The sequence below is a fragment of the Bufo gargarizans genome, chromosome 5 (assembly GCF_014858855.1).
Source record: "Bufo gargarizans isolate SCDJY-AF-19 chromosome 5, ASM1485885v1, whole genome shotgun sequence".
In the NCBI taxonomy this organism is placed as follows: domain Eukaryota; kingdom Metazoa; phylum Chordata; class Amphibia; order Anura; family Bufonidae; genus Bufo; species Bufo gargarizans.
In genome coordinates this window covers 43,190,570-43,218,045 of record NC_058084.1, presented here as the reverse complement: position 1 = coordinate 43,218,045, position 27,476 = coordinate 43,190,570, and the positions used below count along the sequence as shown (strand labels likewise).

At 41.6% G+C, this 27,476-nt stretch overlaps 1 protein-coding gene across 1 annotated transcript in view; it reads right to left on the bottom strand.

Moving 5' to 3' along the window:
• Positions 1-27,476, bottom strand: part of CSMD3 (CUB and Sushi multiple domains 3) — a 1,090,172-nt gene that overhangs the window by 176,596 nt on the left and 886,100 nt on the right. Inside the window, exons 47-48 of the mRNA XM_044293228.1 lie at positions 10,789-10,977; positions 1,264-1,449 (exon numbers count right to left, since the gene is read on the bottom strand). Of these exons, the coding sequence (XP_044149163.1) occupies positions 1,264-1,449; positions 10,789-10,977 (375 nt within the window). The remainder of the gene's footprint in view (positions 1-1,263; positions 1,450-10,788; positions 10,978-27,476) is intronic.

Sequence of the window (27,476 nt, the reverse complement as noted above, 5' to 3'; positions counted from 1 at the left end):
GGATCCTGAATTCAGCTTTGGGTCCAAGTGGTACCTCAGAACCAAAGCCAAATATGGATCCTCAAAATAGATCATCAGTATCTGATCGGGATGGGGGGTCCAACACCTGAAACCCCCACAGATAAGCTGTTCGAGAAGGCAGCAGAGTTCGCCGGAGCATCTCAGCCTTCTCTCAGCTTTTCCTAGCCCAGTGATGACATGTTCGTTGGTCATGTGGCCTAGGTGCAGCTCAGCTCCATTGAAGTGAATGGGACTGAGCATGATATCAAGCATAGCTGTTATATAATGTACGGAGCTGTGCTTGGTAAGATGTAAAAAGGCAGCGCTGCTCATAGGAGCCCCAGTGCCTTCTCAAACACCTGATTGGCAAAGGCCCCGAGTGTCGGACCCCCACCGATCAGATGATTAGGCTACTTTCACACTTGCGTTGCTTGATTCCGGCAGGCAGTTCCGTTGCCTGAACTGACTGCCTGATCAGGCAAATTGTATGCAAACGGATGTCATTTTTTCTGACTGATCAGGCATTTTTCAGACTGATCAGGATCCTGATCAGTCAGAAAAATGCCTGATCAGTCAGAAAAATGCATTGCAATACCGGATCCGTTTTTCCGGTGTCATCAGGCAAAACGGATCCGTTTTTTTTTTTTTTTCATTTTTAAAGGTCTGCACATGCGCAGACCGGAAGGACGGATCCGGCATTCCGGTATTTTGAATGCCGGATCCGGCACTAATACATTCCTATGGAAAAAAATGCCAGATCCGGCATTCAGGCAAGTCTTCAGTTTTTTTCGCCGGAGATAAAACCGTAGCATGCTACGGTTTTCTCTTTTGCCTGATCAGTCAAAACGACTGAACTGAAGACATCCTGATGCAAACTGAACGGATTACTCTCCATTCAGAATGCATGGGGATATGCCTGATCAGTTATTTTCCGGTATAGAGCCCCTGTGACGGAACTCTATGCCGGAAAAGAAAAACGCAAGTGTGAAAGTACCCTTACCTATCCAGAATTTCCAGACCAGAGCTACAGACTCTGGTCTTCTTTTTGTTAAAAATACTAGAAACCCAGAGCCTAACATTATACTCAACAGTGAAAGTGATGGGTGTCACAATTACAAATGTTCTTAAAGTGAGAAATAAAAACTGATAATGCCATAAGTGTCTCTCTCGCGTGCTGCAGATTTATAAAGCACAATGCTAATTAACTTCAGTTATATGTTGATAGTGTAAAATCTTACGGATAAAGCTGTTGGTGGCACCTACCTACACAGCGAGGTGTTTTGTTATGATTGCTCCACGTGCCATCTGGCTGGCATACAGCTTGCGTTAGCTCTTTGGATGATAACCTAAATCCATCATTGCAAAAATAGGTGACACTTGTGCCCACTAAGTAGTCTGTCGTCAATATGCCTCCATTTACAGGAGCCTTTGGAATCCCACATGATATTGCTGTGAAGAAAGTAAAGACAATATGAGAACTACAGAACAGTAAGTATAGTGTATATAATCATATTCATGAGGTTGTAGTAATTACAGTCCATGTGATTCATATGGCATAATCATGACGTACCCATTGCCATAAGTGAAATAAGTACAAATAAGTACTGTATCTCTTAGGCTTGTTCCAAGAAATCCCCCGTTACATTTTATAAAAAAAATTAAAACAAAACAGGGGAGCATTTGAATGTAAGCATTTACATGAATGGGTATGGACATTCCACCACAGCCATTAAAATATTGATTTATATATATTTTGGGATTTTTTTTTTTTTGTAAAAGGATTGCACCATTTGGCTTCATACAACTTCTATATTGCAACGGCAAAATCTCATTCTGTGATTAATTCAGATTGATTGTTTGAAGGTCCTTTCTGACCTTTCCTGAATGATTTTTTAAATGTATGCCTAAATTAAAGTTGAACTTTGGTTTTGAAATAAATCAGAATAGAAGATAAGAGAAGAGAGGAGAGGAGAGAGATGGAGGGGGACTGAGCCATCACACAGCCAGTCTGCTGGACTTATCACAGAAATGCATTCTGCAGCTGCTACTAGTATAAAACCTAGGAACTGCAGAAGACAAATGTGAAAATTGTAATAAAACCTATTAAAAACATGTTTTAGCCTAAAATATACTAAATAAATGGCCATAGCAGTGCTTGACTTACAAAAAAGGACCCATAGGAGCAAAATACTTAAATTTTTTTTTTTACGGATTTATACATTGATAGTCTATCCTCAAGATAGGTCATCCATATCAGATTGGTAGGGGTCCAACTCCAGGCACCCTTACCAATCAGCTGTATGAAGAGCCTATGGCGCTTTGTGAGCTTTTAGGCCTCTTCCTAGACGGTGTGACAATACGGAACAGGTGTGTGACAATACAGAATAATTTTGCGGAACAGATGCGGGCCCATTCATTTCAATCGGGCAGCAAAAGATAAGAACAGTACACCATGTGCTGCCCGCATAAGTGGTTCTGTTCCGAGGCTCCGTGGAAAAGATAGAACATGTCCTATTTTTGTCCACAATCGGACAAGAATAGGCATTTTCTATTATGGTTGCGCCCTGTGAGGTCCGCAAATTGTGGAACGCACACTGCTGGTATCCGTGTTTTATGGATCCGCAAAGCACTTTGGCCATCTGAATGGGCTCTAACTCATATATCGGCTTAAAAATGTCAGCTTGCCATGAAGATTTTCTTTAATATACAGTACATGCCTCAGCTCTAGTGAGAGCCGCAAGTGCCTAATTTACTAGTTTACATAGGAGCATACATTTACATAAAAATTCACAGTACTGTATATAGGTATATTTTTGGATGTCAAATTTTACCATCAAAAAGCATATTTTTTTGTGGTATTCAAAGAACTATTGTACATTTGCAACTGAATGATATAGAGTTGCATACATTAGGGGCCATTCGTTTTTCTTAAAGGGTATGTGCCAAGTCTTTAAGGTATCACCTATCCAAATGATAGAGGATAACTAGCTGATCACTGAAGGTCTGACCTCTGGGGACCCCCCCCCCCCCCATTCAAGAGAGCAGGTATCTTGTTTCCCTGTTATAATGAAGTTTCAGGTCGTGCATGCTCGCTACCACTCCATTCATTCTCTATGGGAGCTCCGGAGATAGCCAAGTACATTACTCAGCTATCTATGGCTCTCCCCTAAAGAAAGACAGTGCATATACATGACCTGCCACTCCAAACATAAAGGGGGAACATGACCCCTGTTCTCATGATTTGTGAGGGTCCCAGAGGTCAGACCCCCGGCAATCAGCTAAGTATCGCCTATCCCATGGATAAGGAATAACGTAAATACTTGGCACAACCCCTTTAAGTGAGATTTCCCTCAACGTAAGTCTCATGCCCATCAGGTGCATGAACGTACATCTCCATGCCTCAAAACCAATGCAACTTTGAAACAATGGAGGATTACAGTCAGGGTAGATGGTAATATTCCCTGATGCAGTTTTGGAAGCCAAAACCAGGACTGGATGGCAAAAGGGGATAAAGTATGAAGGACAGATAGATATGAATATCACTTCTGGTTTTATCTTCCAAAACTGCATCAGAAAACCTAACCATGTGGCCCTATCTTCACTGTTTAGCCCCAAACATTTTAGGTATTGGGCATACTTTAAAAAGTTCATAAAGCAATGTCTGCATAAATAATTCAAAATGTCTAATTTAGTAAAATTGTGAATCCATACACAGTTTATAGATTCCTGTTATAGTTCCTAACCATGCTGAGCCAGACTTATTTCCGCTTCTCTGCTCCCATCTTGCACTTTCACAACCTGACCAAGAAATAGCCCTTAACTTTGTGAAGTTTTTCTTAATTGATTTGATTTGCTTAAATTAATTATCTCTCGAGGGCTTTTTTTTTGGCAAATGTCAAACAAAATAGGATCCCGTGAATTCAACTGCAATACCTATTATCTCGTTAACATCTTAATTTGTATGATAAACTGCGTAATAAGCTTAGTGACTGTAACTAAGTATAGTAGAGAGTGTGCAGTATAATCCCACTACCTATAGTCATGGAATTCACTTAGAAAATTACATGTATGGGAGCAAAGTCAGACACTAATATCGCACAGTCTTAAGGATTTGCTATGTACGTAAGGTTAAATTGCTCTCTCATGTTTCCTGACACTACTGATCATATTCAAAGAGAAACTCCAATTTAGAGTCATTTTAATGATCAGCTATTGCATCATTCTAAAGTCCTCTAGGAAATTTCACATTTTCAGCTGATCTACAATAGGAACCATTGACCACATGTTGAATTGGACATACACAGTATGGTAAGGTTGGCTGAACTCTATGATTTTGGTGGGACCAGCTAACCATCTAATGCATATATGCTGTACAGTCAATATTTGTTCACACCATCTAGGAGAAAAATTGGAATCAGGTTACTCCAGTTTCCCTATTCAAACATGTGTATTGGGAGTCAGGAGGAATAGTTGTCAGCAGTAGGACTGTTCTGCTGCCAGCTACTGAATGCGAATGGTCAGCGTTCCTCAACTCCAGCCCTCAAGCCCACCTACCGGTCATGTTTTCAGGATTTCCTTAATATTGGACAGGTGATATAATTAGTGTCAATGCATCAGGACTTCCCATAGGTATTCATTCCAGGCTCGGACTGGCCCACCGGGGAGCCGGGAAAATCATCGGTGGGCCTCTGCCTAGTTGAAGTCCCGCCCCTCTCCCAAGAATCCCCACCCCTCACAGACATCTCTCTCACCAGGAGCATCTTCAGAGACTGGACTAAACAGTACTTTGTGGTTACAGGAACTGTGGTGATATCACAGTCATGTGATCAGCCATATGTGTGGGAATAGTTAGAGGAACACAGGCTGTGCTGGTGGAGAATGCAGAGGTACTTTTGTGTATGGCAGCGTCATGCAGGCGATGTGTATGGCAGCGTCATGCGGGCGCTGTGTATGGCAGCATCAGGTGGGCGCAGTGTATGGCAGCATCAGGTGGGCGCAGTGTATGGCAGCATCAGGTGGGCGCAGTGTATGGCAGCATCAGGTGGGCGCAGTGTATGGCAGAATCAGGAGGACACTGTGTATGGCTGTGTCAGGCAGGCGCTGTGTATGGCAGAGTCAGGTGGGCGCAGTGTATGGCAACGTCAGGTGGGCGCAGTGTATGGCAGCATCAGGAGGGCACTGTGTATGGCAGCATAAGGCGGGAGCTGTGTATGGCAGAGTCAGGTGGGCGCAGTGTATGGTATGGCAGAGTCAGGTGGGCGCAGTGTATGGCAACATCAGGTGGGCGCAGTGTATGGCAGGAGTGGTCTTATGTTTAGTGTATGATGTTGGATAAATGTAAAATTGTCTACATTTATTTTTGCATGGGAAACTAGCAATGGTTTCCCTGCAGAAATATACACCTCATAACGTTATGTGGGCTTATGCATAATATATATGAATTACCGCAAATGTTGTACTCCTCCTCAGCTAAAAATACTTCTCTAAATTGTAAAGGGGAGTATTTTTACTCTTCTGGAAAAAATTTAGTGCGACCTCTGGTCTACATATTAATCTTGCCCAGCTGGGATGCTGGCGTCTGGCGCTGCCATCTTTCAGTGGGCGGCAGGACCCGCCTCTTGATACATGTGGTGCGGTGCCTGCGCTTCCTTCTTAGTCCCTGCGCTGCACGCACGCTGCATCCTCACAGAGCCCTGCTGCCCACCCAAATTCTAGAGTCTGCAGAGCGCGGCCGGAGGCTTTTACTGCGCTCCTGAGTGCGCAGACGTGCTGGTGGTGCTGCTATGTCTCACATGAAACAGAAGCTGCCTGTGACTTAGTGGTGGACATCACAGGCTGCTATTAGTCCCCCAAGACAGTATAATATAATATAGGTAAATCTATAGTTTAATAAAAATATAATTTCACATTTTTCTGCATTCCCCTCTGGAAATTAAAACTCTTAGCATGCCCTGTGAGATGCAAACCTTTAGGACCTGCTGGGAGTTGTAGTTTCCCTGCAATATGCTGTAGTTTTATATCACAATTATGATTGCATGCTACAAAAATTTTAATAAACGTTGCTAAAAAAGCCATACACACTCCAAAATAAGGTATCAATATCGTACAGATCGGCCCCTCAAAAAATTAGTTCTCACGCAGCTCTGTAGACATAAATGTGAAAAAAATACAGTATTTTTTTTCATTTTGTGCTTTAGTTTTTTTTTGCATTAACCTAAAAAAATTCAGCTTTCCAATAATAACGTCATATAAAACTATAAATAACAGAAAAAAAAGAAAAACAGACAGATTAGGTATGGCTGTGTCTGTAACGACCTGCTCTATAAAAATACCACACAATCTTTCCCCTTAGGTGAATGCCATAAAAAAAAACTAAATAAAAACAATTGCCCAAAAATTAAAAAAAATATGGCTTTCAGAAAATGGTAACACAAAAAGATATTTTTCACTGTGAAGGGATTGACTTATCTCAGACAATGGGTGCATATGACTTGTCTTTTAGATGTGGGTCTCACCTATATCAGTAACGGAGGACTCTGGTCCAGCCACCACCGAGCGCTCTCCCCATAGAAGTGAATGGGAGTGCACAGCTCATGACCCGCCACCGCTCCCATTCACTTCTATGGGTCCGACGGAAATAGCCGAGCCAGCGCACAGCTATTTGTGGCGGCCCCATATTTGAACCTAGGACCCCAGTGCTGCAAGGCCACCGTGCTGCCCATAGAAAATAAATGGAGGGCGGCTGCATATACGCGGCGCGCCCTCCACCACTTTCAGGGCTCCGTTCCTAATTTAGGTGTAGGTCCCAGCATAGGTGTGGCCCGCACCTATAAGACAATGGGGGCATATCCTAGCAATATTGTCTGAAATGAGACAATCCCTTTAATATAAAAAAAAAAAAAAAAAGACATATTAAGCATCGCTGCGTCCGTACCAACCTGCTCTATAAAAATGACATGACCTATCCCCTCAGGTGAATGCCATAAAAAAATATAAAAAAATGCCATTTGTTGGTCCTCTTGCCCCCAAAAAGTGTAACATTGAATGATCAAAAAATCATATGCACCCAATACATGCAACAATAAATGGGTCAACTCTTCCTGCAACAAAGGAGCCCCTACACAAGATCATAGGCAGACAAATAATAAATAAATAAAGATAGACATAGTGTCACAGTGTAGTTCACTGTAACTCAGGTTAGGGTACTTTCACACTTGTGTTTTCCTTTTCCGGCATAGAGTTCCGTCACAGGGGCTCTAAACCGGAAAAGAACTGATCAGTTTTATCCCCATGCATTCTGAATGGAGAGTAATCCGTTCAGGATGCATCGGGATGTCTTCAGTTCAGTTGCTTTAAATGATCAGGCAAAAGAGAAAACCGCAGCATGCTACAGTTTTCTCTCCGGCGAAAAAAACTGAAGACTCGCCTGAATGTCGGATCCGGCATGTATTAGCGCCGGATCCGGCATGCAGAATACCAGAATGCCGGATCCGTCGCTCCGGCATGCGCATGCGCAGATCGGTAAAAATGTGAAAAAATGTACAAGACGGATCCGTCGGTCCGCATGACAAGCGGAGAGACGGATCCGTCCTTGCAATGCATTTGTGAGACGGATCCGGATCCGTCTCACAAATGTTTTCAGTCGGCGGCGGATCTGGCGGCCAGTTCCAACGACGGAACTGCCCGCCGGATCACACTGCCGCAAGTGTGAAAGTAGCCTTATCGTGCTGCTCGCTTCAGTAGCTCTTAGGTGTAATGGCTGCGGTGGATGCCGTGTAGGCTGATTACCTGAAGAACTAATGAAACGCTCATTCATCGGGTACCGTAATTCGATCATTTGTGAGCACATACGAATGATTTACTGGAAGTAGATTGTGCTGTGTAATCACGATCTGCTGCCGACAAACAACTAGTCAGTATGGGGAAGAACATTGACAGTAGTGAGCACTGCTCCCTATACAATGGAGATCACTGCTTGTAAATACAGCGTTTTCCTCCGCTAAAGAGCATGCAATGGTCGGGAAGGAATGCTTCCTTACCAACAGTCTCCTGCTCTGTCACCCTATGTAAAGGGACCTTAAAGGGAAGCTGTAACTAGGATTTTGTGTATAGAGCTGAGGACATGGGTTGCTAGATGGCCGCTAGCACATCCGCAATACCCAGTCCCCATAGCTCTGTGTGCTTTTATTGTGTAAAAAAAACTGATTTCATACATATGCAAATTAACCTGAGATGAGTCCTGTTCCTGACTCATCTCAAGTACAGGACTCATCTCAGGTTAATTTGCATATGTATCAAATCGGGGTTTTTACACAATAAAAGCATGCAGAGCTATGGGGACTGGGTATTGCTGATGTGCTAGCGGCCATCTAGCAACCCATGTCCTCAGCTCTATACACAAAATCCCAGTGACAGCTTCCCTTTAACAGATTAAGTTATCAACTACAATGCAGTGCACAATACCGTTCTGTTTTTCACACTGTATTGTGTGCTAAACTGCAAATATTTCTTTTTGGTAGCTGTAGGATGGGCCCCTAGAATAATTTCCACTGGTGGCCCTAGGCAACCCAGTCCAACACTGATTTAGGCCCCTTTCAAACGGGCGTTGTGGGAAAATGTGCGGGCTTGGGTTAGGTGTTCTGTAGATTGTATGTTATAAGGGAAAATAATAGCATTCTGAATACAGAATGCATAGTAAAATAGCGCTGGAGGGGTTAATTATTTTTTTTTTAACTCAACTTAATCCACTTGCTCGCGTAGCCGGCATCTCCTTCTGTCTTGATCTTAGCTGTCTGCAGCAACAGGACCTTTGGTGACTCCGGTCATCACATGATCCATCACCATGGTAAAAGATCATGTGATGGATCATGTGATGACTGTCACCAAAGGTCCTTGTTGCTAGACAGAGCTAAGATTAAGACAGAAGGAGATGCCGGCTGCGCAAGCAAGTGGATTAAGGTGAATTAAATTATTTTTTATTTTTTTTAACCCCTCCAGCGCTATTGTCACGGCTGAGGATGGGGATAACCCTCAGCCGTGCGGTATCAGCAGATGGAGTCGCTGCAAGGCCAGGACAGAGAATTAGGGAGCTGGTCACCTCCTACACATCCCTAATTCTGACCCTGTCTCCTATCCGTATGAGCCAACCCTGAAGGTAGGAGGGCTCATACTCCAGAACCTGATATTCCTGCTCGCCCTCAGGGTGGCCCTGGACTAGGAGCAGGGTAAGACGACCCGTTCCTCCTAGACACGGAGGAACAGGAGTCTCACTGGCCAAGCTACATATAAAGGGGAAACATAAACAGACATATGGCATTGACAGGTAAGTGAGACTAGTACCACACTTACCTGCCACAGACACACAACCTGGAACCCACGTGCAAGTGCTGTTATCCACAACCAACACCAAGGACACAGCACACAACAGACATCACACGGGAACCCAGTAAACCATATGCTGCAATAACACATAAACTAACACCAGACATAAAGTTTATGACCACCAGGGTGGCCCTCACTGGCAGATGGTAAATAACCAGGAGGCTGTCTCCAGCAAGCATGGCTGAAGAACCCCCACTGACTACTGCCATTCACTGAGGCTTTATAGGGCCAAGTAGCCACACCCACAGTGAGACACACCCAGTGCACCCACACACTAGGAAGGAAGTTAACCCTTCCAACACCAGGGAAGGGAAGACATCTACTTAAAGGGGAAGTGCACACAACACATATAACACCCCGTGCACACCGATAAAAGGCACACCTATAAAGAGAGGGTGCCAGGTGCAACCGCATGCCTATTGCAGCAAGCTGCCTAACACTGCTCAGGCTGCTCTGCTGCCACATACACAATGTTGCCAGCGGCAACCACAGGTGAAGCAACATACTATAGCCCTCACCTGTGATTGACAACAACACCAAGACCGCAGGCAACTGCATGCGGTTACAGGAGTCACGACCGTGACCAAGGGTCGTGACAGCTATTGTACTATGCATTCTGTATTCAGAATGCTATTATTTTCCCTTATAACCATGTTATAAGGGAAAATAATAATGATGCGATTTTCACGCAACCCCATTCACTTCTATGGGGCCTGCGTTGCGTGGATTATCGCACCGCAATGCACAAAGAGGAGCATGCTGCGATTTTCACGCAACTCATAAGTGATGAGTGAAAATCACCGCTCATATGAACAGCCCCATTAGAAATGAATGGGTCGTATTCAGTGCGGGTGCAATGCGTTCAACTCACGCATCGCATCCGCGCGGAATACTCGCCCGTGTGAAAGGCGCCTTATTCTGTGGGATCTTCTCAAATCATGACCAGCAGGTGAGCTCTAAGGACTGGAGTTTAGGAACACTGCGTATGGTGACTATAAGTCTATATTTCATCAAAATAAATGTTGGCACAGGCTACTTTGATGCCAGGATGCAAAAAGGACCATGATATAGTGTGGGCAAAGAGTACAGTTAAAGCCGCCCACTATCCTATCCCAACCATGGCCTGAATTTATGTCAAGGCATTTGTTCTGGTTTTATTTCTAGAAGCAGGAAACCCACCAGCATGACAGAATTGAAGCTGTTTTGTACAGAAGAACGGTGTAAAATTCTTCCAAACTAATCTGCAGAAACGTTTAGCTGCAGTTCTTGCTGCACAAGGGGCTCACACCAGATACAGAAAGCAAAGATTCACATACTTTTGTAGTTTATGATTTTTGAGCAATACTGTAGGTAGATAGGCAAATACAAAGATATATACAAATTAATATAATTAAAGCATTTATTTACCCTGACACGCAGGAACAGGTGCATCCCATGTATAATAACCATATGGTGATTTTTTACAGACAGCTGTACTTTTTCCAATGAGTCTAAATCCTCGATCGCAGGCCCAGCGAACCATACTGTTGAGTTGTCCACCAGTCTGACTTACAATGAATCCATGTGGAGGGGACTCTGGAGTGCTGCAATAGGGGGCTGCAAAATAAATGATTTATTACACTTTATTCGTCACAAAAAAAACTCTTAAAAATATATAAAAGAGATTAGACAGCATAATGAATGCACAACACAACTATATAAAAAATAAACAGACAGCTGGAACGTTGCTGCAAAGATTTGCGTGAGGTCAGATCATAATTGGTAAAAGAAAGTAAAATAATTAGCTGCATAGAAACTCAGAATGGAGACGGCAGAAAATAGGTTCATCCACTTTTCACATTTTTTTTCACTTTTTTTAAAATGTTTTAATTTTATATTTGTGTTTTTTTGGCATAGTTTTATTAGTGTTTTAAATCAACTTTTTAGATCTTTTGATGAAAGTTTAGACATGATATACCGTAGATTTTTTTGTACTACATCAGCGGAGAGCTTTTCCAACTACTACTTGACAAGTTTAATAACACATGATTTTTTTTTTACATAAGTTTATTTATTTATTTTATTTTAGGTGTTTTTTTCTTAGAAAATGGATAGCACCTTTAAAGGGCATCTGTCAGCAGATTTTTACCTGTTGCATGTGCACTTGGCAGTTGAAGGCGTCTGTGTTGGTCCCATGTTGATATGTGCCTGCATTGTTGAGAAAAATGAAGGTTTGATATATGCAAATGAGGGTCTAGGAGCAACAAGGGCATCGCTGTTACACCTAGAACCTCAACTATCTCTGCAACAGCCATGCCTTCTTCACTTTGAAGGACAGGTATAGGCAATGTAAATGTAACCATGCCTGGCCCTGTCAATCAATCATAGTTAAGAGTGCTCTGCAGTTTCAGAGAGAGAAAGGCCTCTGGGTGTAATGGCAACATCCCTGTTGCTCCTAGAAGCTCATTTACATATATTAAAACATTATTTTTCTTAGCAATGTAGGCACATATGAATACGGGTTCAACACAGATGCCTTCGGCTGCCAAGTTCACATGCAACAGGTCAGCCAGGTTCATAGGTAAAAATCTGCTGACAAATTACCTTTAAGTCATGCCCTAGACCCACCAAAAAGTCCACTGGTTGCTCTTAAATGCTTTAAAATATTATTAAAGAGGTTGTCCAAGATTTTTCAAGCCTCATTTACCTTGTGGGACCTGTGAAAATATTCAACTTCTTCCTACCACTCTGATCTGGTTCTGTGTCTCTTAAGCTCACTTGACTTTTGATCACCATTTGCCAATTTCCACCATGATGGGGTCCTGTGACCTTTTGTAGTGATGTGTCCCTAAGTAGTATATGACCCAGCAATGAGGTGCGACTTGGGGAAACATCACCAATGAGACCAGTCATAGACTTCAGTGGCACATGTGACCCTGTCCATGAGGAAGTTGACACACGAGGATTGGAAGGCCAGTGAAAGCTTGGCAGCCACAGAACTGGATATGGAGCAGTAGAGAACTGGTAGAGAGCTCTTCACAGGTACCTCTAGGTGTGTGTGATTGTGCGGGGCTTAACAAATAATCATAGACAACCCAATGACTTTTTTTCTAAATATTTCAAGCATAGTTCTACTATTAATGATAAAATTTTCATATTATTATATTTTAGATAAAATTAGGCTTGATGTATCTTTGATAGTTAAATTACTGTATAGAGTAGACGTTTGTCTGTCTATACAGTTTACGGATGCTGCTCTGGTATCTGGTATCTTCTTAGATGAAATTGCACATCTTGTTATTACAGATGTCTCGTTATTATGATGGTACAACAGCTGTGCAGTCTTTCTGCTGCAATTCACATGAGATTAATCCAATTATATAGAGAAGAGAAGCATTTTCTAATGCGGAAGTTTGTCTGTACAAGTCAACCATGAAGTGCAATAGATAGAATGTGAGAGTTTTTGCATAACAAAGTGTGGTTTCCTTGGAGACCACAATCTTATGAAATGTTGTGACAGACCTGACTTAAAAAATAACATTAAAAAGTAACAAGCATATTTAATACAACCAGGATCAAATGGTATAATATAAATTATAGGCAATTTCAAAAATAGCTTTTGTACTGAGGAAATAAAAAAATTCTAACAGGATATAAATCAGTGAATATTCATTGTGACATTGGGGAACCTCCATGGTAATTATTTCATAATTGCATAAGTAACCTATAATATAAATGTAGATATATTATATTTACATTACAGTTCAGTGGCCTGTAAATATACAATGGTCTCTGGTAAAGACCCATCAACACTGGCCAATTGTAGTTATGATTTCTTGGTGTCCGAGCAATGTTGATGATCATTTATGGTGGATCTTCATGAATCACACCACCATAAAAATCAGATAGATCAGTAAATGTTAATGCATTAAAATATTACCTTTGGTGGGACACAGGGGATAGCTCTGATGGAAATTACCAGAAGATACTTATTGCACAAATTCTTAAAGGGGGTTTTCTCCTAAATAGACATGTATCATCTATGCATCAGGTAGGTGATATATGTCTGATCTCTAAGGACCTTAATGTTGGTACTCCAACTATTCACTATAACTGGAGTCCCAAGCTCACTGTTTGTCAATACCGTAGTGAGGAGAACTGTGAATGGAGTGGTGATCAAACATGCTTGGTGCTGCCATCTATAAGCCTGATGAAGACAGTTCTTGGCTATTTCTGTCAGACCTATAAACATTAAATTGAGTGGCAGGGCAATGTTTGATTGCTGGGTGCCCTGCTGATGGGAATCAAACTGATCACTAGTATGGGGGCCCTGGCAGTAGGACCCTCAGTGATCAGACAATTATAACCTAGGTGATAAATATAAATTTTGTGTTAAACCCCTTTAAAAACCATTGTTTGGTTGAAAAATCATCTTGTGTAAAGGAGCCTTAACCCCTTGAGGACATCCTCCATACAAGTAATTTAAAGATGGTGCCTGCTCTGCAGGAAAGTGGGCTCCATAGTTTCTAATGTTTTACACAGCAAACACCAGGAGGCAATGTCTGAGATTTCTTAGGAGTGTTGCACTCCCAGAGCCCAAACGTCTTTCTTGCATGGCCTTGGGAAAGCCATTCATTCTCTGTGATAGCCTTGAGCCTTCCTAAGCAATACGTTTCTATGGAGCTCTGCCTGTGACAGGGCTCCATAAAAATGTACTGACTCTCCCATAGACTTCAATGGTAATTCATCGTAGTCTATGACAGAAGTGATCTAATGCATGTTCCTAAAATGCCCATACTATGCCATAATGGAAAAAAAATGAAATGGCCCATTTATCGTTTTTTCCTTGTTCTTCTTTCCCCAAAATAAATTAATAAAAAGTGATCAAAAAACTACAGATTGCCTCCACCTCATAAAAAGGAGCCTTACACAGTTTGGTAGACAGAAATATGAAAAAGTTATGGGGGTCAGAATATGATGATGCAAATCGAAAAATCATTTTTTTCAAGGTTTCTTTTTCCAATTCCACCCCATTTGGAATTTTTTACCAGCATTCCACTACATTGTATGCAATATTAAATGGTGCTTAAAAACAAAACAAAAAAAAACAAGCCTTCGTACGTCTATGTGAACAAAAAAATTGAAAACATATGGCTTTGGGAAGTCAGGAATTAGAAAACGGAAACTCAAAAATAGGAAATCCTTCTCACCTTAAAGGGGTTGTCCGGGTTCAGAGCTGAACCCAGACATACCTCTATTTTCCCCCGGCAGCCCACCTGACTTGAGCATCGGAGTACTTCATGCTCCGATGCTCTCCTTTGCCCTAAGCTAATCGCGCAGGGCAAAGGCATTTTTTGGAGATCCAGTGACGTATCGGGGCTCTCCATGGGACTGCCAGGAAGCCCGGTGACGTCACCAGCACTGATGGGCAGGATTTAGCGCTGCCCTAGCCAGTAAAATGGCTAGGGCAGCACTAAAGCCCGCCCATCAGAGCCGGTGACATCACCGAACACACTGCCGGGTGGAAGTTTCCACCCGGCAGTGTATAATGAAAACAAAAGAGACCTTGCCCAGGGCAAGGGAGCGCATCGAAGCATGAGATGCTCCTATGCTAGCCTCAGGGGGGCTGCCAGGGTGAAAAGAAGGGTATGTCAGGGTTCAGCTCTGAACCTGGACAACCCCTTTAAGGGGTTAAACTAGTCAGTATAACAGTAATAGAGATAGGACTCCAGGGGTACACAACATTTTTTCACAAATGGTCAGATACAGTACAACGTATTATGCATGCATAATTCCTTACATACAATGTTCAATGGGAAGAAAATATGGAAATTAGCTCTCCCTCAGAAGGAAAATAACTAGCTTCTGCCAGCCAAACAGGAGACTATTGCAAAAGGGAGTGACACCCATTTGTAGACAGCTGTTTCAGGGCTCTTGCTCTTCTTTAGTACAGAACAGAGTAGCAGATTATTGTTTTTTCTTCCTTATGGTGGATAGCTAATTTATATGCTGACATTCACAGCCAAAACACTTAAAGTACACTGAGAACGTTTTAGGTTAGTTCAGTGATAGAATAGACCTTCGGTTGGAAATTTCCATTTTACTAAAAAGACTAAGGATGCTTGGTATTGCACAAACTGTAGGTGTGTTTGATCCTACCATTAATTACTGGTAGCAAGGCTTAATGTAACAAAAAAAAACTATGCAATGTCAGACATAGCTTTTTCTATTGCATCAGTCCATCATCATCAGTATCACCAGTACTGACTCAGTGATGCCCACCACTATTCAGATGTTATGGTCAATAGATTAATTTTTAGAAACTCTTATTATAAAGTGACATTTACCTGTCACTCATCATGTATTTCTTAAATGTCACATCTAATAAAATCGTAATATAAACTGACATATTGAGATGTTGAGACTAATTAGTACCTGTAATAAATAGCAAACCTTCTTTGTTGAAACAAGATCTTGCTGGAAGCAATAAGAGTTGGGAAAATGTGACCAATGTAATAAAATATGTATCTAGAACACTCACAAACTATTTGATAAAGCTCAATACAACCACCTACAATCAACAACCACTGATAAGTAGTGATGAGCGGCAGGGGTTATATTTGAATTCTTGACATTTTGCAAATATTTTGTACAAACCGGATTCCAAAAAAGTTGGGACACTAAACAAATTGTCAATAAAAACTGAATGCAATGATGTGGAGATGGCAAATGTCAATATTTTATTTGTAATAGAACGTAGATGACAGATCAAACGTTTAATCCGAGTAAATGTATCATTTTAAAGGTAAAATACGTTGATTCAAATTTTCACGGTGTCAACAAATCCCCAAAAAGTTGGGACAAGTAGCAATAAGAGGCTGGAAAAAGTAAATTTGAGCATAACGAAGAGCTGGAAGACCAATTAACACTAATTAGGTCAATTGGCAACATGATTGGGTATGAAAAGAGCTTCTCAGAGTGGCAGTGTCTCTCAGAAGCCAAGATGGGTAGAGGATCACCAATTCCCACAATGTTGCGCAGAAAGATAGTGGAGCAATATCAGAAAGGTGTTACCCAGCGAAAAATTGCAAAGACTTTGCATCTATCATCATCAACTGTGCATAACATCATCCGAGGATTCAGAGAATCTGGAACAATCTCTGTGCATAAGGGTCAAGGCCGTAAAACCATCCTGGATGCCCGTGATCTCCGGGCCCTTAAACGACACTGCACCACAAACAGGAATGCTACTGTAAAGGAAATCACAGAATGGGCTCAGGAATACTTCCAGAAACCATTGTCAGTGAACACAATCCACTGTGCCATCCGCCGTTGCCAGCTGAAACTCTACAGTGCAAAGAAGAAGCCATTTCTAAGCAAGATCCACAAGCTCAGGCGTTTTCACTGGGCCAGGGATCAATTAAAATGGAGTGTGGCAAAATGGAAGACTGTTCTGTGTTCAGACGAGTCACGATTCAAAGTTCTTTTTGGAAATCTGGGACGCCATGTCATCCGGACCAAAGAGGACAAGGACAACCCAAGTTGTTATCAACACTCAGTTCAGAAGCCTGCATCTCTGATGGTATGGGGTTGCATGAGTGCGTGTGGCATGGGCAGCTTGCATGTCTGGAAAGGCACCATCAGCACAATGCAGAAAGATATATTCAGGTTCTAGAACAACATATGCTCCCATCCAGACGTCATCTCTTTCAGGGAAGACCCTGCATTTTTCAACAAGATAATGTCAGACCACATTCTGCATTAATCACAACATCATGGCTGCGTAGGAGAAGGATCCGGGTACTGAAATGGCCAGTCTGCAGTCCAGATCTTTCACCTATAGAGAACATTTGGCGCATCATAAAGAGGAAGGTGAAACAAAGAAGGCCCAAGACGATTGAACAGTTAGAGGCCTGTATTAGACAAGAATGGGAGAGCATTCCTTTTTCTAACATATGCGAAGAAAGGGAAACACGGCGGCACTGTTTCCACTGGTATGGCCGTCAGTAGTGGAATAACCGTAAATGTGGTATAATATGCTCCGCTGTGTGGTGCTCAGCAACACAGAGTTTCAGACTGTGGTTCACGATGAGAAGAGAGAAAGTAACAGAGTTGCGGCACTCACCGGAGTAATAGTTGCTACTTTATTCGGGCTTCCTTATAAGACAACACATAAAGGATCCAGGGGCGGACACAATGTTGCAAGCGGCGATGGCCGTTTCGCGCGTGAGATCGCGCTTCCTCAGGCCGCTGAGTAAGCGCGATCTCACGCGCGAAACGGCCGTCGCCGCTCGCAACATTGTGTCCGCCCCTGGATCCTTTATGTGTTGTATTCTAAGGAAGCCCAAATAAAGTAGCAACTATTACTCCTGTGAGTGCCGCAACTCTGTTACTTTCTCTCTTCTCATCGTGAACCACATTCCTATTTCTAAACTTGAGAAACTGGTCTCCTCGGTCCCCAGACGTCTGTTGAGTGTTGTAAGAAGAAGGGGAGATGCCACACAGTGGTGAAAATGGCCTTGTCCCAACTTTTTGGGGATTTGTTGACACCATGAAATTCTAATTCAACATATTTTTCCCTTAAAATGGTACATTTTCTCAGTTTAAACTTTTGTTCCGTGATTTATGTTCTATTCTGAATAAAATATTAGAAGTTGGCACCTCCACATCATTGCATTCAGTTTTTATTCACGATTTGTATAGTGTCCCAACTTTTTGGGAATCCGGTTTGTAGAATATTCATTGAATATTCGTGAATTCGAATATTCGTTATATCCTACATTCTTTTTTTTTTTACTCGAAAATCGGCAAGGTAATGATCTCGTAATATGCGAATATTATGCGATCAATACAGTTGTGGGTCAAAAGCAAATATATAGCACTATGGAATATAGTGCTATATATTTGTTTTTAGAATATTTGCAATTTTTTTCCTTCTGAACACAGGATTCCTTCCAGCTTCTTGCTTGTGGGCCAATGAGTCATTGGCCCACAAGCAACTTAAGCAGGGAGGAATCATGACTTTAGATAGAAAAAAATTACGAATATTCTAAAAAAAACCAATATATAGTACTATATTCCATATAGTGCTATGTGTTTGTATTTTAGAATATTCGTCATTTTTTTTTCCATCTGAAGTGAACAGTGTTGCTAAGATGGTTCCTAGGAGATGTTGTTTGTAAACCTTCAGTTTACATCAAAACGCAATGCACCTGCGCAGAAAAAAAGCTATTGGAGATGAGCGAACTTCTTCAGATGTGTTTCATTTCCAATTCATCAAATAAAAAATAAAAAAATAATTCTAGTTGTGACCAAATCCATTCTACAAAAATCAAATAATCTTCAATTGGCCTGAAAAATGGTATACATGTTTGACACTGTAAAAAACATTCACTCTCTTTCCTTGCTCCCTCCCTTTTTAGCTCTTTAAAAGGGTTATCCGAGTTATTTTTTTGTTCTTTCTATGTTCCTAACTAAGCAAATGTAACAACTTTCCAATTAACTCACTTTCTCTCCAGTGGCTGGTTTCTCAGATTTTTTGGAGGGTCACATGACCTGTGATGTCAGCTTCTCTCCCTGCTCTGATAAAGGTCGTTTACAAGCCTGTAAAACCAGACGTCACTGTGATGGCCACGCCCCCCTTCACTTCCGTATACCCTCTGCTAGGATTCTTAACCCCTTTAGCTGCACAGCTCTGCAGGCAGTGAGGAGACAATGCTGGGCACTGGAGCTGACATACTAGAGAGAGCATTGCACAAGAAGGTAGGGGGAAGATCCTGTGTGTATTAGCAGTGTCATTATACAGGTGGGACTTGTAGTTCTACACTTACAACATGCTGCAGAGTCTCCCAGCAGGCAGACATGTCACTCAGGGCAGCTCTTGTATTCACTCCCTTAGCAGAGCGGGGGGAGGGGCAGAGATTGTTTTTATTGCATGTAAACAAAGGGCCAGAAAAGAACCAGGGAAATGAGGATTTTTTTTTTTTTGCATAAAACTTGCTTAGCTCAGTTATATGTTGCTGCCCATCAGATTTTCAGTGCTATATATCTTCTTTTTTCAAAACTCGGAATAACCCCTTTAATGCAATTACAGCAATAGTACATAATGTCGGAGTAACACTCCTGTAGCTATGGGTAAACGCCTGGTTGACCGTGTTAAAAATATACTGGGCCATCATATGTGTTATGTTTTTCCACATAGTAACCTTCAAAAAATTGTCCCCCACTGGGGGCTTATGGTTTTTAAATACACATAGTTTTATTGGAAAAAACTGTGGCTTGTTGGGACCAAGTGTGCAAAAATAAATATGCCCCTGTTTATAAACATACATTAATGTCAGATGAAAGAGTGTAGTTGTAGTAGAGTGGTGGAGTCGTCGTCGTAGTAGTAGTTGTAGTAGCGGAAGCTGTGTAGCAGTAATGATAGTGACAGTTCGAGAAGCAGCATCCATATGGTACAGAACATGATGGTGGGCAGGCAGACAGCAGCAGTGGTATGACAGGGCACCATCAGCAATTGTATAGCTATACATCGGTTTCAGCCAGACCTGTGTGAAAATTCTTGCAGAGCCATGTCTCATTCATTGCAGAGGACAACTTTGCCCGTTTCGGTGTGATGACACCACCTGCCATACTTAAAATCCTTTCTGAGATTAAACTGGAGGCTAGACAAGATACTACACAAACAGCAAACAGAGCCAGTTCTGGTCACTGTTACAGTCCATGAGATCAGGGAACATGACATGCGGCAGAGAAAGGCATTAATCCAGGTAGGACTGAACCTGGTTATTAAACCTCCAGTTGCTGATTTTTCATCAGCCTGGCAGAGCACATGAAAAAATTACTCAGTCATGTTGATGATGCTGAACTGGCTGCTGCCATGGCTTCTGCTGCTTGTGGTAACTGATTTAGCGGGAGGTCAGTGACTCTGCAGGGGATTGTTAGGGGTCTCATGTTCAGACAGGTGGGCAGCAAGTGTCAGCTCGCAGAAAGCTGCAAAAAGGTACATACACAAAGTATCCTGGTTATAAAGCAATTGGGCCTCCCTTTAAGCAAAAGGAAAATATTCCTCCATTTTGCTTTGATTGCAAAGGTCTAAAAGCATGTCTATCCATAATCAGTTTACTGTACTTGCTCATCATGGCCAGTGTCATTGTCATCATCATCCTTCTACGTATGCCACTCTTTCTGCTCCTCCTTTTCCAGTGGCAGCTTCTCATTCTCATCAACTACTTCCTCCTCCATGGGAATTTCTTTATTTGGGTCCCTAACAGCTATAGGACGGCCAGCCCAATGTGTAAACTGTTCACGTGTTGCATCAGTGTGAGCATCTGTTTTAGGATAAATGTCAGGAAAATGACATTGTTTATGCTGCAGTTGTCCTTGCTGAAAAATTTTACAACATGCGTCTCTAATGAGCTGCCACTGTCTGACCTAAAAAAAAAAACACATGCCCCCTGCTGAGTGGTCTGGTGCATGATAAAATCATGTTTTTTTAAATAAAATGCACAATTGCTCAGCACTTGCTGCAAAATGTATGTTATTGTGGTGCTGGCAATGTTGGTGCTGGTCTGTATATTGTAGAAACTTTCTTTTACAGAAAAAAGCTGGGTTTTGTAATTCATAACTAGTTACCTGCAAGCTGTGTGAAACACATAAATCTGAGTGACCTGTCCCTCACTCCCTCACCCTAAGTTCACACCTGAGCATTTTACAGCACGTTCCTACGTGCTGTAAAACGCTCAACAAGGAGAAACCAATGCTTCCCTATGGGAATGGTTCTCACCTGGGCGTTTTACAGCGCGTACGATCGCGCTGTAAAACGCCCGACGCGCAAACAAGTTCTTGAGCGTTTTTGGGGGAGTTTGTCGCGCGTTCCCGCACATAGATATTCGAGAACGCGCGACAATGTGTGAACGCCTGTCTCTGTATGCGCGATTGTAAACCCCGTACAATCGCGCATACAGAGCGCTCGTTTCAGAACGCTCAGGTCTGAACCCAGGGTCATTCTCTCTATATGCTTAACCTAATCAAAGCCACTAAAATATTCTGAATTATACAGTGTCTTCTCAATCTCTCCATAAACTCTTCTTATAGCATCCCAATCACACTAGATTTGTAGCTTATGTCTCATGTCTGCCATAAGACATCCTTTCAGTTCACAAGTTGAACAAAGACTGGCGATTCCTTTTTCGATGCAGAAAGCTCTATCTGAATAATGTCCCCTGATAGATTGATCAATCTGTCTTTCAGCCTCTGAGCCAATCAGGACAAGTCCTTCCCCCAAACTTCTTTCCAATGCCATGTGATCCTCCATCGTCTTCCTGCCTGAAAGATTTCCCCACCAATATTCACTGTAAACCGTGTTTACATGATTCATCTGAAACAAATGTTTTATAAAATTGATAATGAATCCAATTTGTTTTGAATTAATGTGCTCATCTCTACTAAGTATAAAGAGGAAGACTGGGTTATTTTTTTTTGTGTTGGGTACAGCACTTAAATGTTAGCTATTGTTTTATTCTTCATCCAAAGTACCATATGTGATGGCAGGAGGGTAGAGCCCACAGTGGCTTTGAATTCATTAAGCACAGAACATAAGCATATGTCGGCAAGATATAAGCTATTATTAATATGGTAAACACATTTTGGTGCTATTCCAACTGATACAATATTTAAAGGGAACCTATTGTCAACTTGATGCTGCCTTTAGAAAAACTTTGATTTCATCCATTAATCACTCAGGAGCTAATACACTGCCTGTCCAAAAAAAAAAGTTGCCACCTGGACTTAACTAAGCAAATAGTTATGAGCCTCCTATTGGATAATTACTGCATGGGAGATTATCTTTCAGCCGGTAATAAGTTCTTTAACCCCAACTGGTGCAATGAGTTGCTTCTCATTTCTTAAACAACCATGTCTAAAGACACATCTTGTGGTGGTGGAAAATATGTTAGTCTGTTTGAGAAGGGTCAAATCATAGGCATGCATCAAGCAGAGAAAACATCTAAGGAGATTGCAGAAACTACTAAAATTGGGTTAAAACCTGTCCAACACATTATTAAAAACTGGAAGGATGGTGGGGACCCATCGTATTCGAGTAAGAAATGTGGCGTGAGAAAAATCCTGAATGATCGTGATCGGCGATCACTTAAACGTTTGGTGAAATCAAATCGAAGAAAAACGACAGTAGAACTCAGGGCTATGTTTAATAGTGAAAGTAAGAGCATTTCCACACGCACAATGCAAAGGGAACTCAAGGGATTGGGACTGAACAGCTGTGTAGCTGTAAGAAAACCACTAATCAGTGATGCAAACCAGAAAAAAAGGCTACAATTTGCTTGGGAGCATAAAGATTGGACTCTGGAGCAATGGAAGTAGGTCTTGTGGTCTGATGAGTCCAGATTTACCCTGTTCCAGAGTGATGGGCGCATCAGGGTAAGAAGAGAGGCAGATGAAGTGATGCACCCATAATGCCTAGTGCTTACTGTACAAGCCTGTGGGGGCAGGGCTATGATCTGGGGTTGCTGCAGTTGGTCAGGACTAGGTTCAGCAACAGTATGTGCTTCAAGAATGAGGTCAGCTGACTACCTGAACATGCTGAATGACCAGGTAATTCCATCAATGGATTTTTTCTTCCCTGATGGCATGGGCATATTCCAAGATGACAATGCCAGGATTCATCAGGCTCAAATTGTGAAAGAGTGGTTCAGGGAGCATGAGACATCATTTTCACACATGGATTGGCCACCACAGAGTCCAGACCTTAACCCCATTGAGAATCTTTGGGATGTGCTGGAGAAGGCTTTGCGCAGCGGTCAGACTCTACCATCATCAATGCAAGATCTTGGTAAAAAATTAATGCAACACTGGATGTAAATAAATGTTATATTGTGATATTGCAGAAGCTTATCGAAACAATGCCACAATGAATGCGTGCCGTAATCAATGCTAAAGGTGGTCCAGTGAAATATTAGAGTGTGTGACCTTTTTTTTGGGGGGGGGGGGGGTCAACTTTTTTTGGGACAGGCAGTGCATTTAGTGGTTGCTGAGAGCCAGCAATACAATCATTGCAGTCTTGAAAAAAAGTCACAGCTGCCTGAGAAGTGTTAAGGTTACTCATATGCTCCCTCCTGCTCTCCCCACCTATCTGCTCGTGATTGGCTTTCCTTGGTTATCTTCCTTTGAGAAGATAGACAATAATCAACAGTTGGGTATGAATAACCAGGACTCTTCTCAGACACCTGTGACTCTTTTCAAAGGCTCAGACTATAATAAGTATACTGCTGGCTCTTAGCAACCACTTAATATTCGCTCATGTGTGACAGACCACTGAAGTCAGCTTGTTTGCAACTGCGGTACTTTATGCTTCCCTCAGTTGATGAGAGGTTCCATTTAAACTACAGCTGCATCAGCTGTCAGGATAAGGTGACTACCGTCACACAAAAACAGGGATAGTTAAGCCGGAAAACTTCCTGAAACCACTATCACCACCTACTTGCACAGTAAGTCCACAACTGAGTGAGCCCACAACTAGGCGGCAGTCCCTACATTGAAATAGGTGTGAGGGCGGGATACAAGCAGGGATTAACAAAACAGACAATCGGAGAGAGTTTGTACCGTAAAAGGTCAAATGTCAGTCAGACAATGAAGTACAAAAACGCCAGAGGCAAATGAGAAAACCAACACTCCAAAAATCTGAACCAGTAGATCAATACAATACCACATTTTCAGTAGCCAAAAACAGTCGCAATACCAATCAAAAAATCCAAAGGAGTCTCGAATACCACACAGAAACTGCAGGGGGAGCTAGATGACAAGAAATTTGCTGGGCCCTGCACATGCATGCCAGGTAGAGCTGCCTGCAGCATATGCTGACAGTCTGGAGAACCTCATTGGCCCGGGACAGAACAGGGCGCCCAGCCGCCATGGTTCCCCTGGCAACCAGATGCTACTGCAGACCAGCAGTGGCTGGGGAACCGCAACACTTCCATTGTGTAATGCTATATTCACACTGCATTAGCATTTTTTATTAAAGGTATACATAGAGAAATATTCTTAAACCTCTGAGAAAAGGTATCTGATATATATCACTGTATTAGTAGAAACAAGAAAACATGGCACCGTATTTCCATTCTATCAAATAAATGTTGTTGTTTTTTTACGTTAGTAATGTCTTAAAGGTCTTAATGCTAATGTTTGCCAATCAATTGTAAATTGAACACTTTTTGATCCTCCCTGACCTTGATCAATTTAAAGGAGTTTTCCATTTTCAGTGGCCGTTTTTCAGACCCTCCCATGAGGGCCTGCTGAGTGAAGCATACTTACCTTTTCCCCACCCACCACTGGGTTCTGGCTCCTTCACTCTCCTGCCACCACTGCCAAGCTCCTGTCCCCTTGTGTCAATAATTAGTTTGACAGCTGCTGCAGATAATTACTGGTTGCAGCGGTGATACATCCTTCATGCGTCACATGACCCATTGATGTGACGCAAAGGGGATGTGTCAATGCAGTCGCCAGTGACTGGATGTTGAGACATGGGGAGCAGACCATGGCAGTGGCAGTGAGGTAGCAAAAGGAGACAAAACCAGGTAGCAGGGAGTAGGGTAGGTATGCTACCCTCCACAGGTCTGGCCATATGGGGGGTCTGCCCAAAAGGCCCTTTTGATGAGTTTATGAATTTACTGGCATATCGTGGACATTGACTTCTGTTATAAAAAGAAAATATATTCCACATGGTATAGAAATGTATATATTTTTTGTGAAATGCCTCTATATATTTTGTTAGCATAGTCAAGTATGCAATTCCCTCTGTGTCCCCATTTAGTAAACGTTCATATGTGAAATGGTCCATAACATGAGCTTTTCAGTGAGTAAAATATGAATATTCATAATATTGTATTAATACTTGATAAAATGTATTACATTAATAACTGGTGTTTTTTAAAGTAAAAATTTATACAGTTTAACCCCTTAAGGACTCGGTCCTATTTCGCCTTCTGTACTTGGCCATTTTTTTTTAAATCTGACCAGTGTCACTTTAAGTGCTGATAACTTTAAAACGCTTTTACTTATCCAGGCCATTCTGAGATTGTTTTGTTTGTCACATATTGTACTTCATGACACTAGTAAAATAAAGTAAAAAAAAAAAAAATACCAACAATTTGTAAAAAATTGCAAATTTCCAAGTTTAAATCTCTCTGCTTCTATAATACATATAAACCTAAAAATGTTGCTAGAAAAACAACCATAGAATGCCCAATAAAGATATAAATACTTTATTAAGTCATTAATTGATCAAAAAATTCATAAGACATTTTTCACAGAATTACTATGGAGAATAATCAGCAAAAACAACCTGAATGCAGTATTCCCCCCCGTCGGTGCCTCAAAATCCCGCCAAACAGATGGAATATATGTCTGTGCAATATGCAGTGAGGTGATTCACAAGCAGAAAGTATCAGGTAAATACCCGCTACAAGTGACTGTGATGTTCAACTCACTGCACAGCCCAGTGGAGAGTTAGTGTGTAATAATAGAGCCCTAAATAGTAATACTCTAGAGCACATAATCACATAACATCCATCTAATAAATCCAGATGAATATGCCCCTATACAACAGGTCATGAAAAGCAGGCTGCAAAATAGCAAACTCTCACACAAAAGTACCCACTGGGAACGTGAACATACCCACAGACATGATGAAGGGCTGAGACACCGAACACAAGGCAGGCTAGAACCCCGACGCGCGTTTCGCCTCTGCTTCGTCAGGAGGTTGACGAAGCTGAGGCGAAACGGTACGCCCTGGGTCCTTAAGGACTCGGGAAACCCTAAGGGGTTAAAAAATGCTTTACAAATCTCTAAAGTCTTAGTCACATCAAGACACAATATATCAAAACAGAATATAGGAAGAAATACAAAAGAAACAATCTTCCTCCCTGACCTTGGGTATTAATTTCTGTCGAGACATCTGAAACCCTTAAATATCTTAGCATAATACCATATTCTTCAGGGAAGAAAAATATTCTAACAGTATTGTTCCATCTTTTGATTGAATCTTTACTTTTGGCTAGTTGCATGCATAGAGGAGGTCATTTATGAAATCTGATACTGTATGTTAGTGTTGTGGCATACAACAGTCGCAAGTTATGCCAACTGTGACATTTCCATGGCGACATTTCATGATCCTCACCACTTATCACAGTGGTCTATGTTTAAGAGCTAAAAGTGAGATTAGACCAGGATTATGGCTCATTTACTAGGTGCTACTTTTGCAAAAGTCGCAAAAAAGTTGCAACCCACGCCAGGCAACCCCTGGTGTACTTTTATAAATAAAGGTGTAAACCACATTACACACCAGCCACATATATTATTAAGGTGCATCATTTCATAAATTTGGTGCAGGCGAACAAAGCAAAGGTTGAGTTCACATCACCGTTTAGATTTCTGTTCCGTCAGAAGAACAGAAAAAAAAAAAAAAAGTTATTTTCAGCATCAGTTATGATGAGCTTGCATCAATTTGTGTCACTTCGGTCAGAGTTCATAATTTTTTTTGATGGGAGAAAAAGTTCTAATGGAAGTGATACAATCTGATCGTAACAGATGCTCAAAAAAGATAGATTAGTTATTTTTTGTGCAAACTGATGCTAACTGATGCTCAAAATAACTTTTTTTAAATCTTTTGATGGGTCAGAACAATGGAAAGCTAAACGATGAAGTGAACCTGACCTTAGTCTTCTGATTATAGCTTTAAAATTATATTTGAAGGAGGTGATGCATATAGCCAATGATCTAATATTGTTTTTTTTTTTTTTTTTTTTTTGGCAGCCATTAAATCATATGCACCCTGTCCTCATTATAACATTTTATATTGTTCTTACTGAGGGAGACATCTGAGGGTAACACACATAGCTTCATATTTTCTGTTACTTTTATCCAACTAATTTTCTCCATCGATTCAATTATGTTTCTCCAAAATCCCCCCAAAGTTGTAAAGTACCACATACCAACCATTTCTAATTTTTAACCATTCTGGGTGCCATTTACAGTCAGGTCCATATATATTGGGACACAATTCTAACATTTTTGGCTCTATACACCATAGATTTGAACAAGAT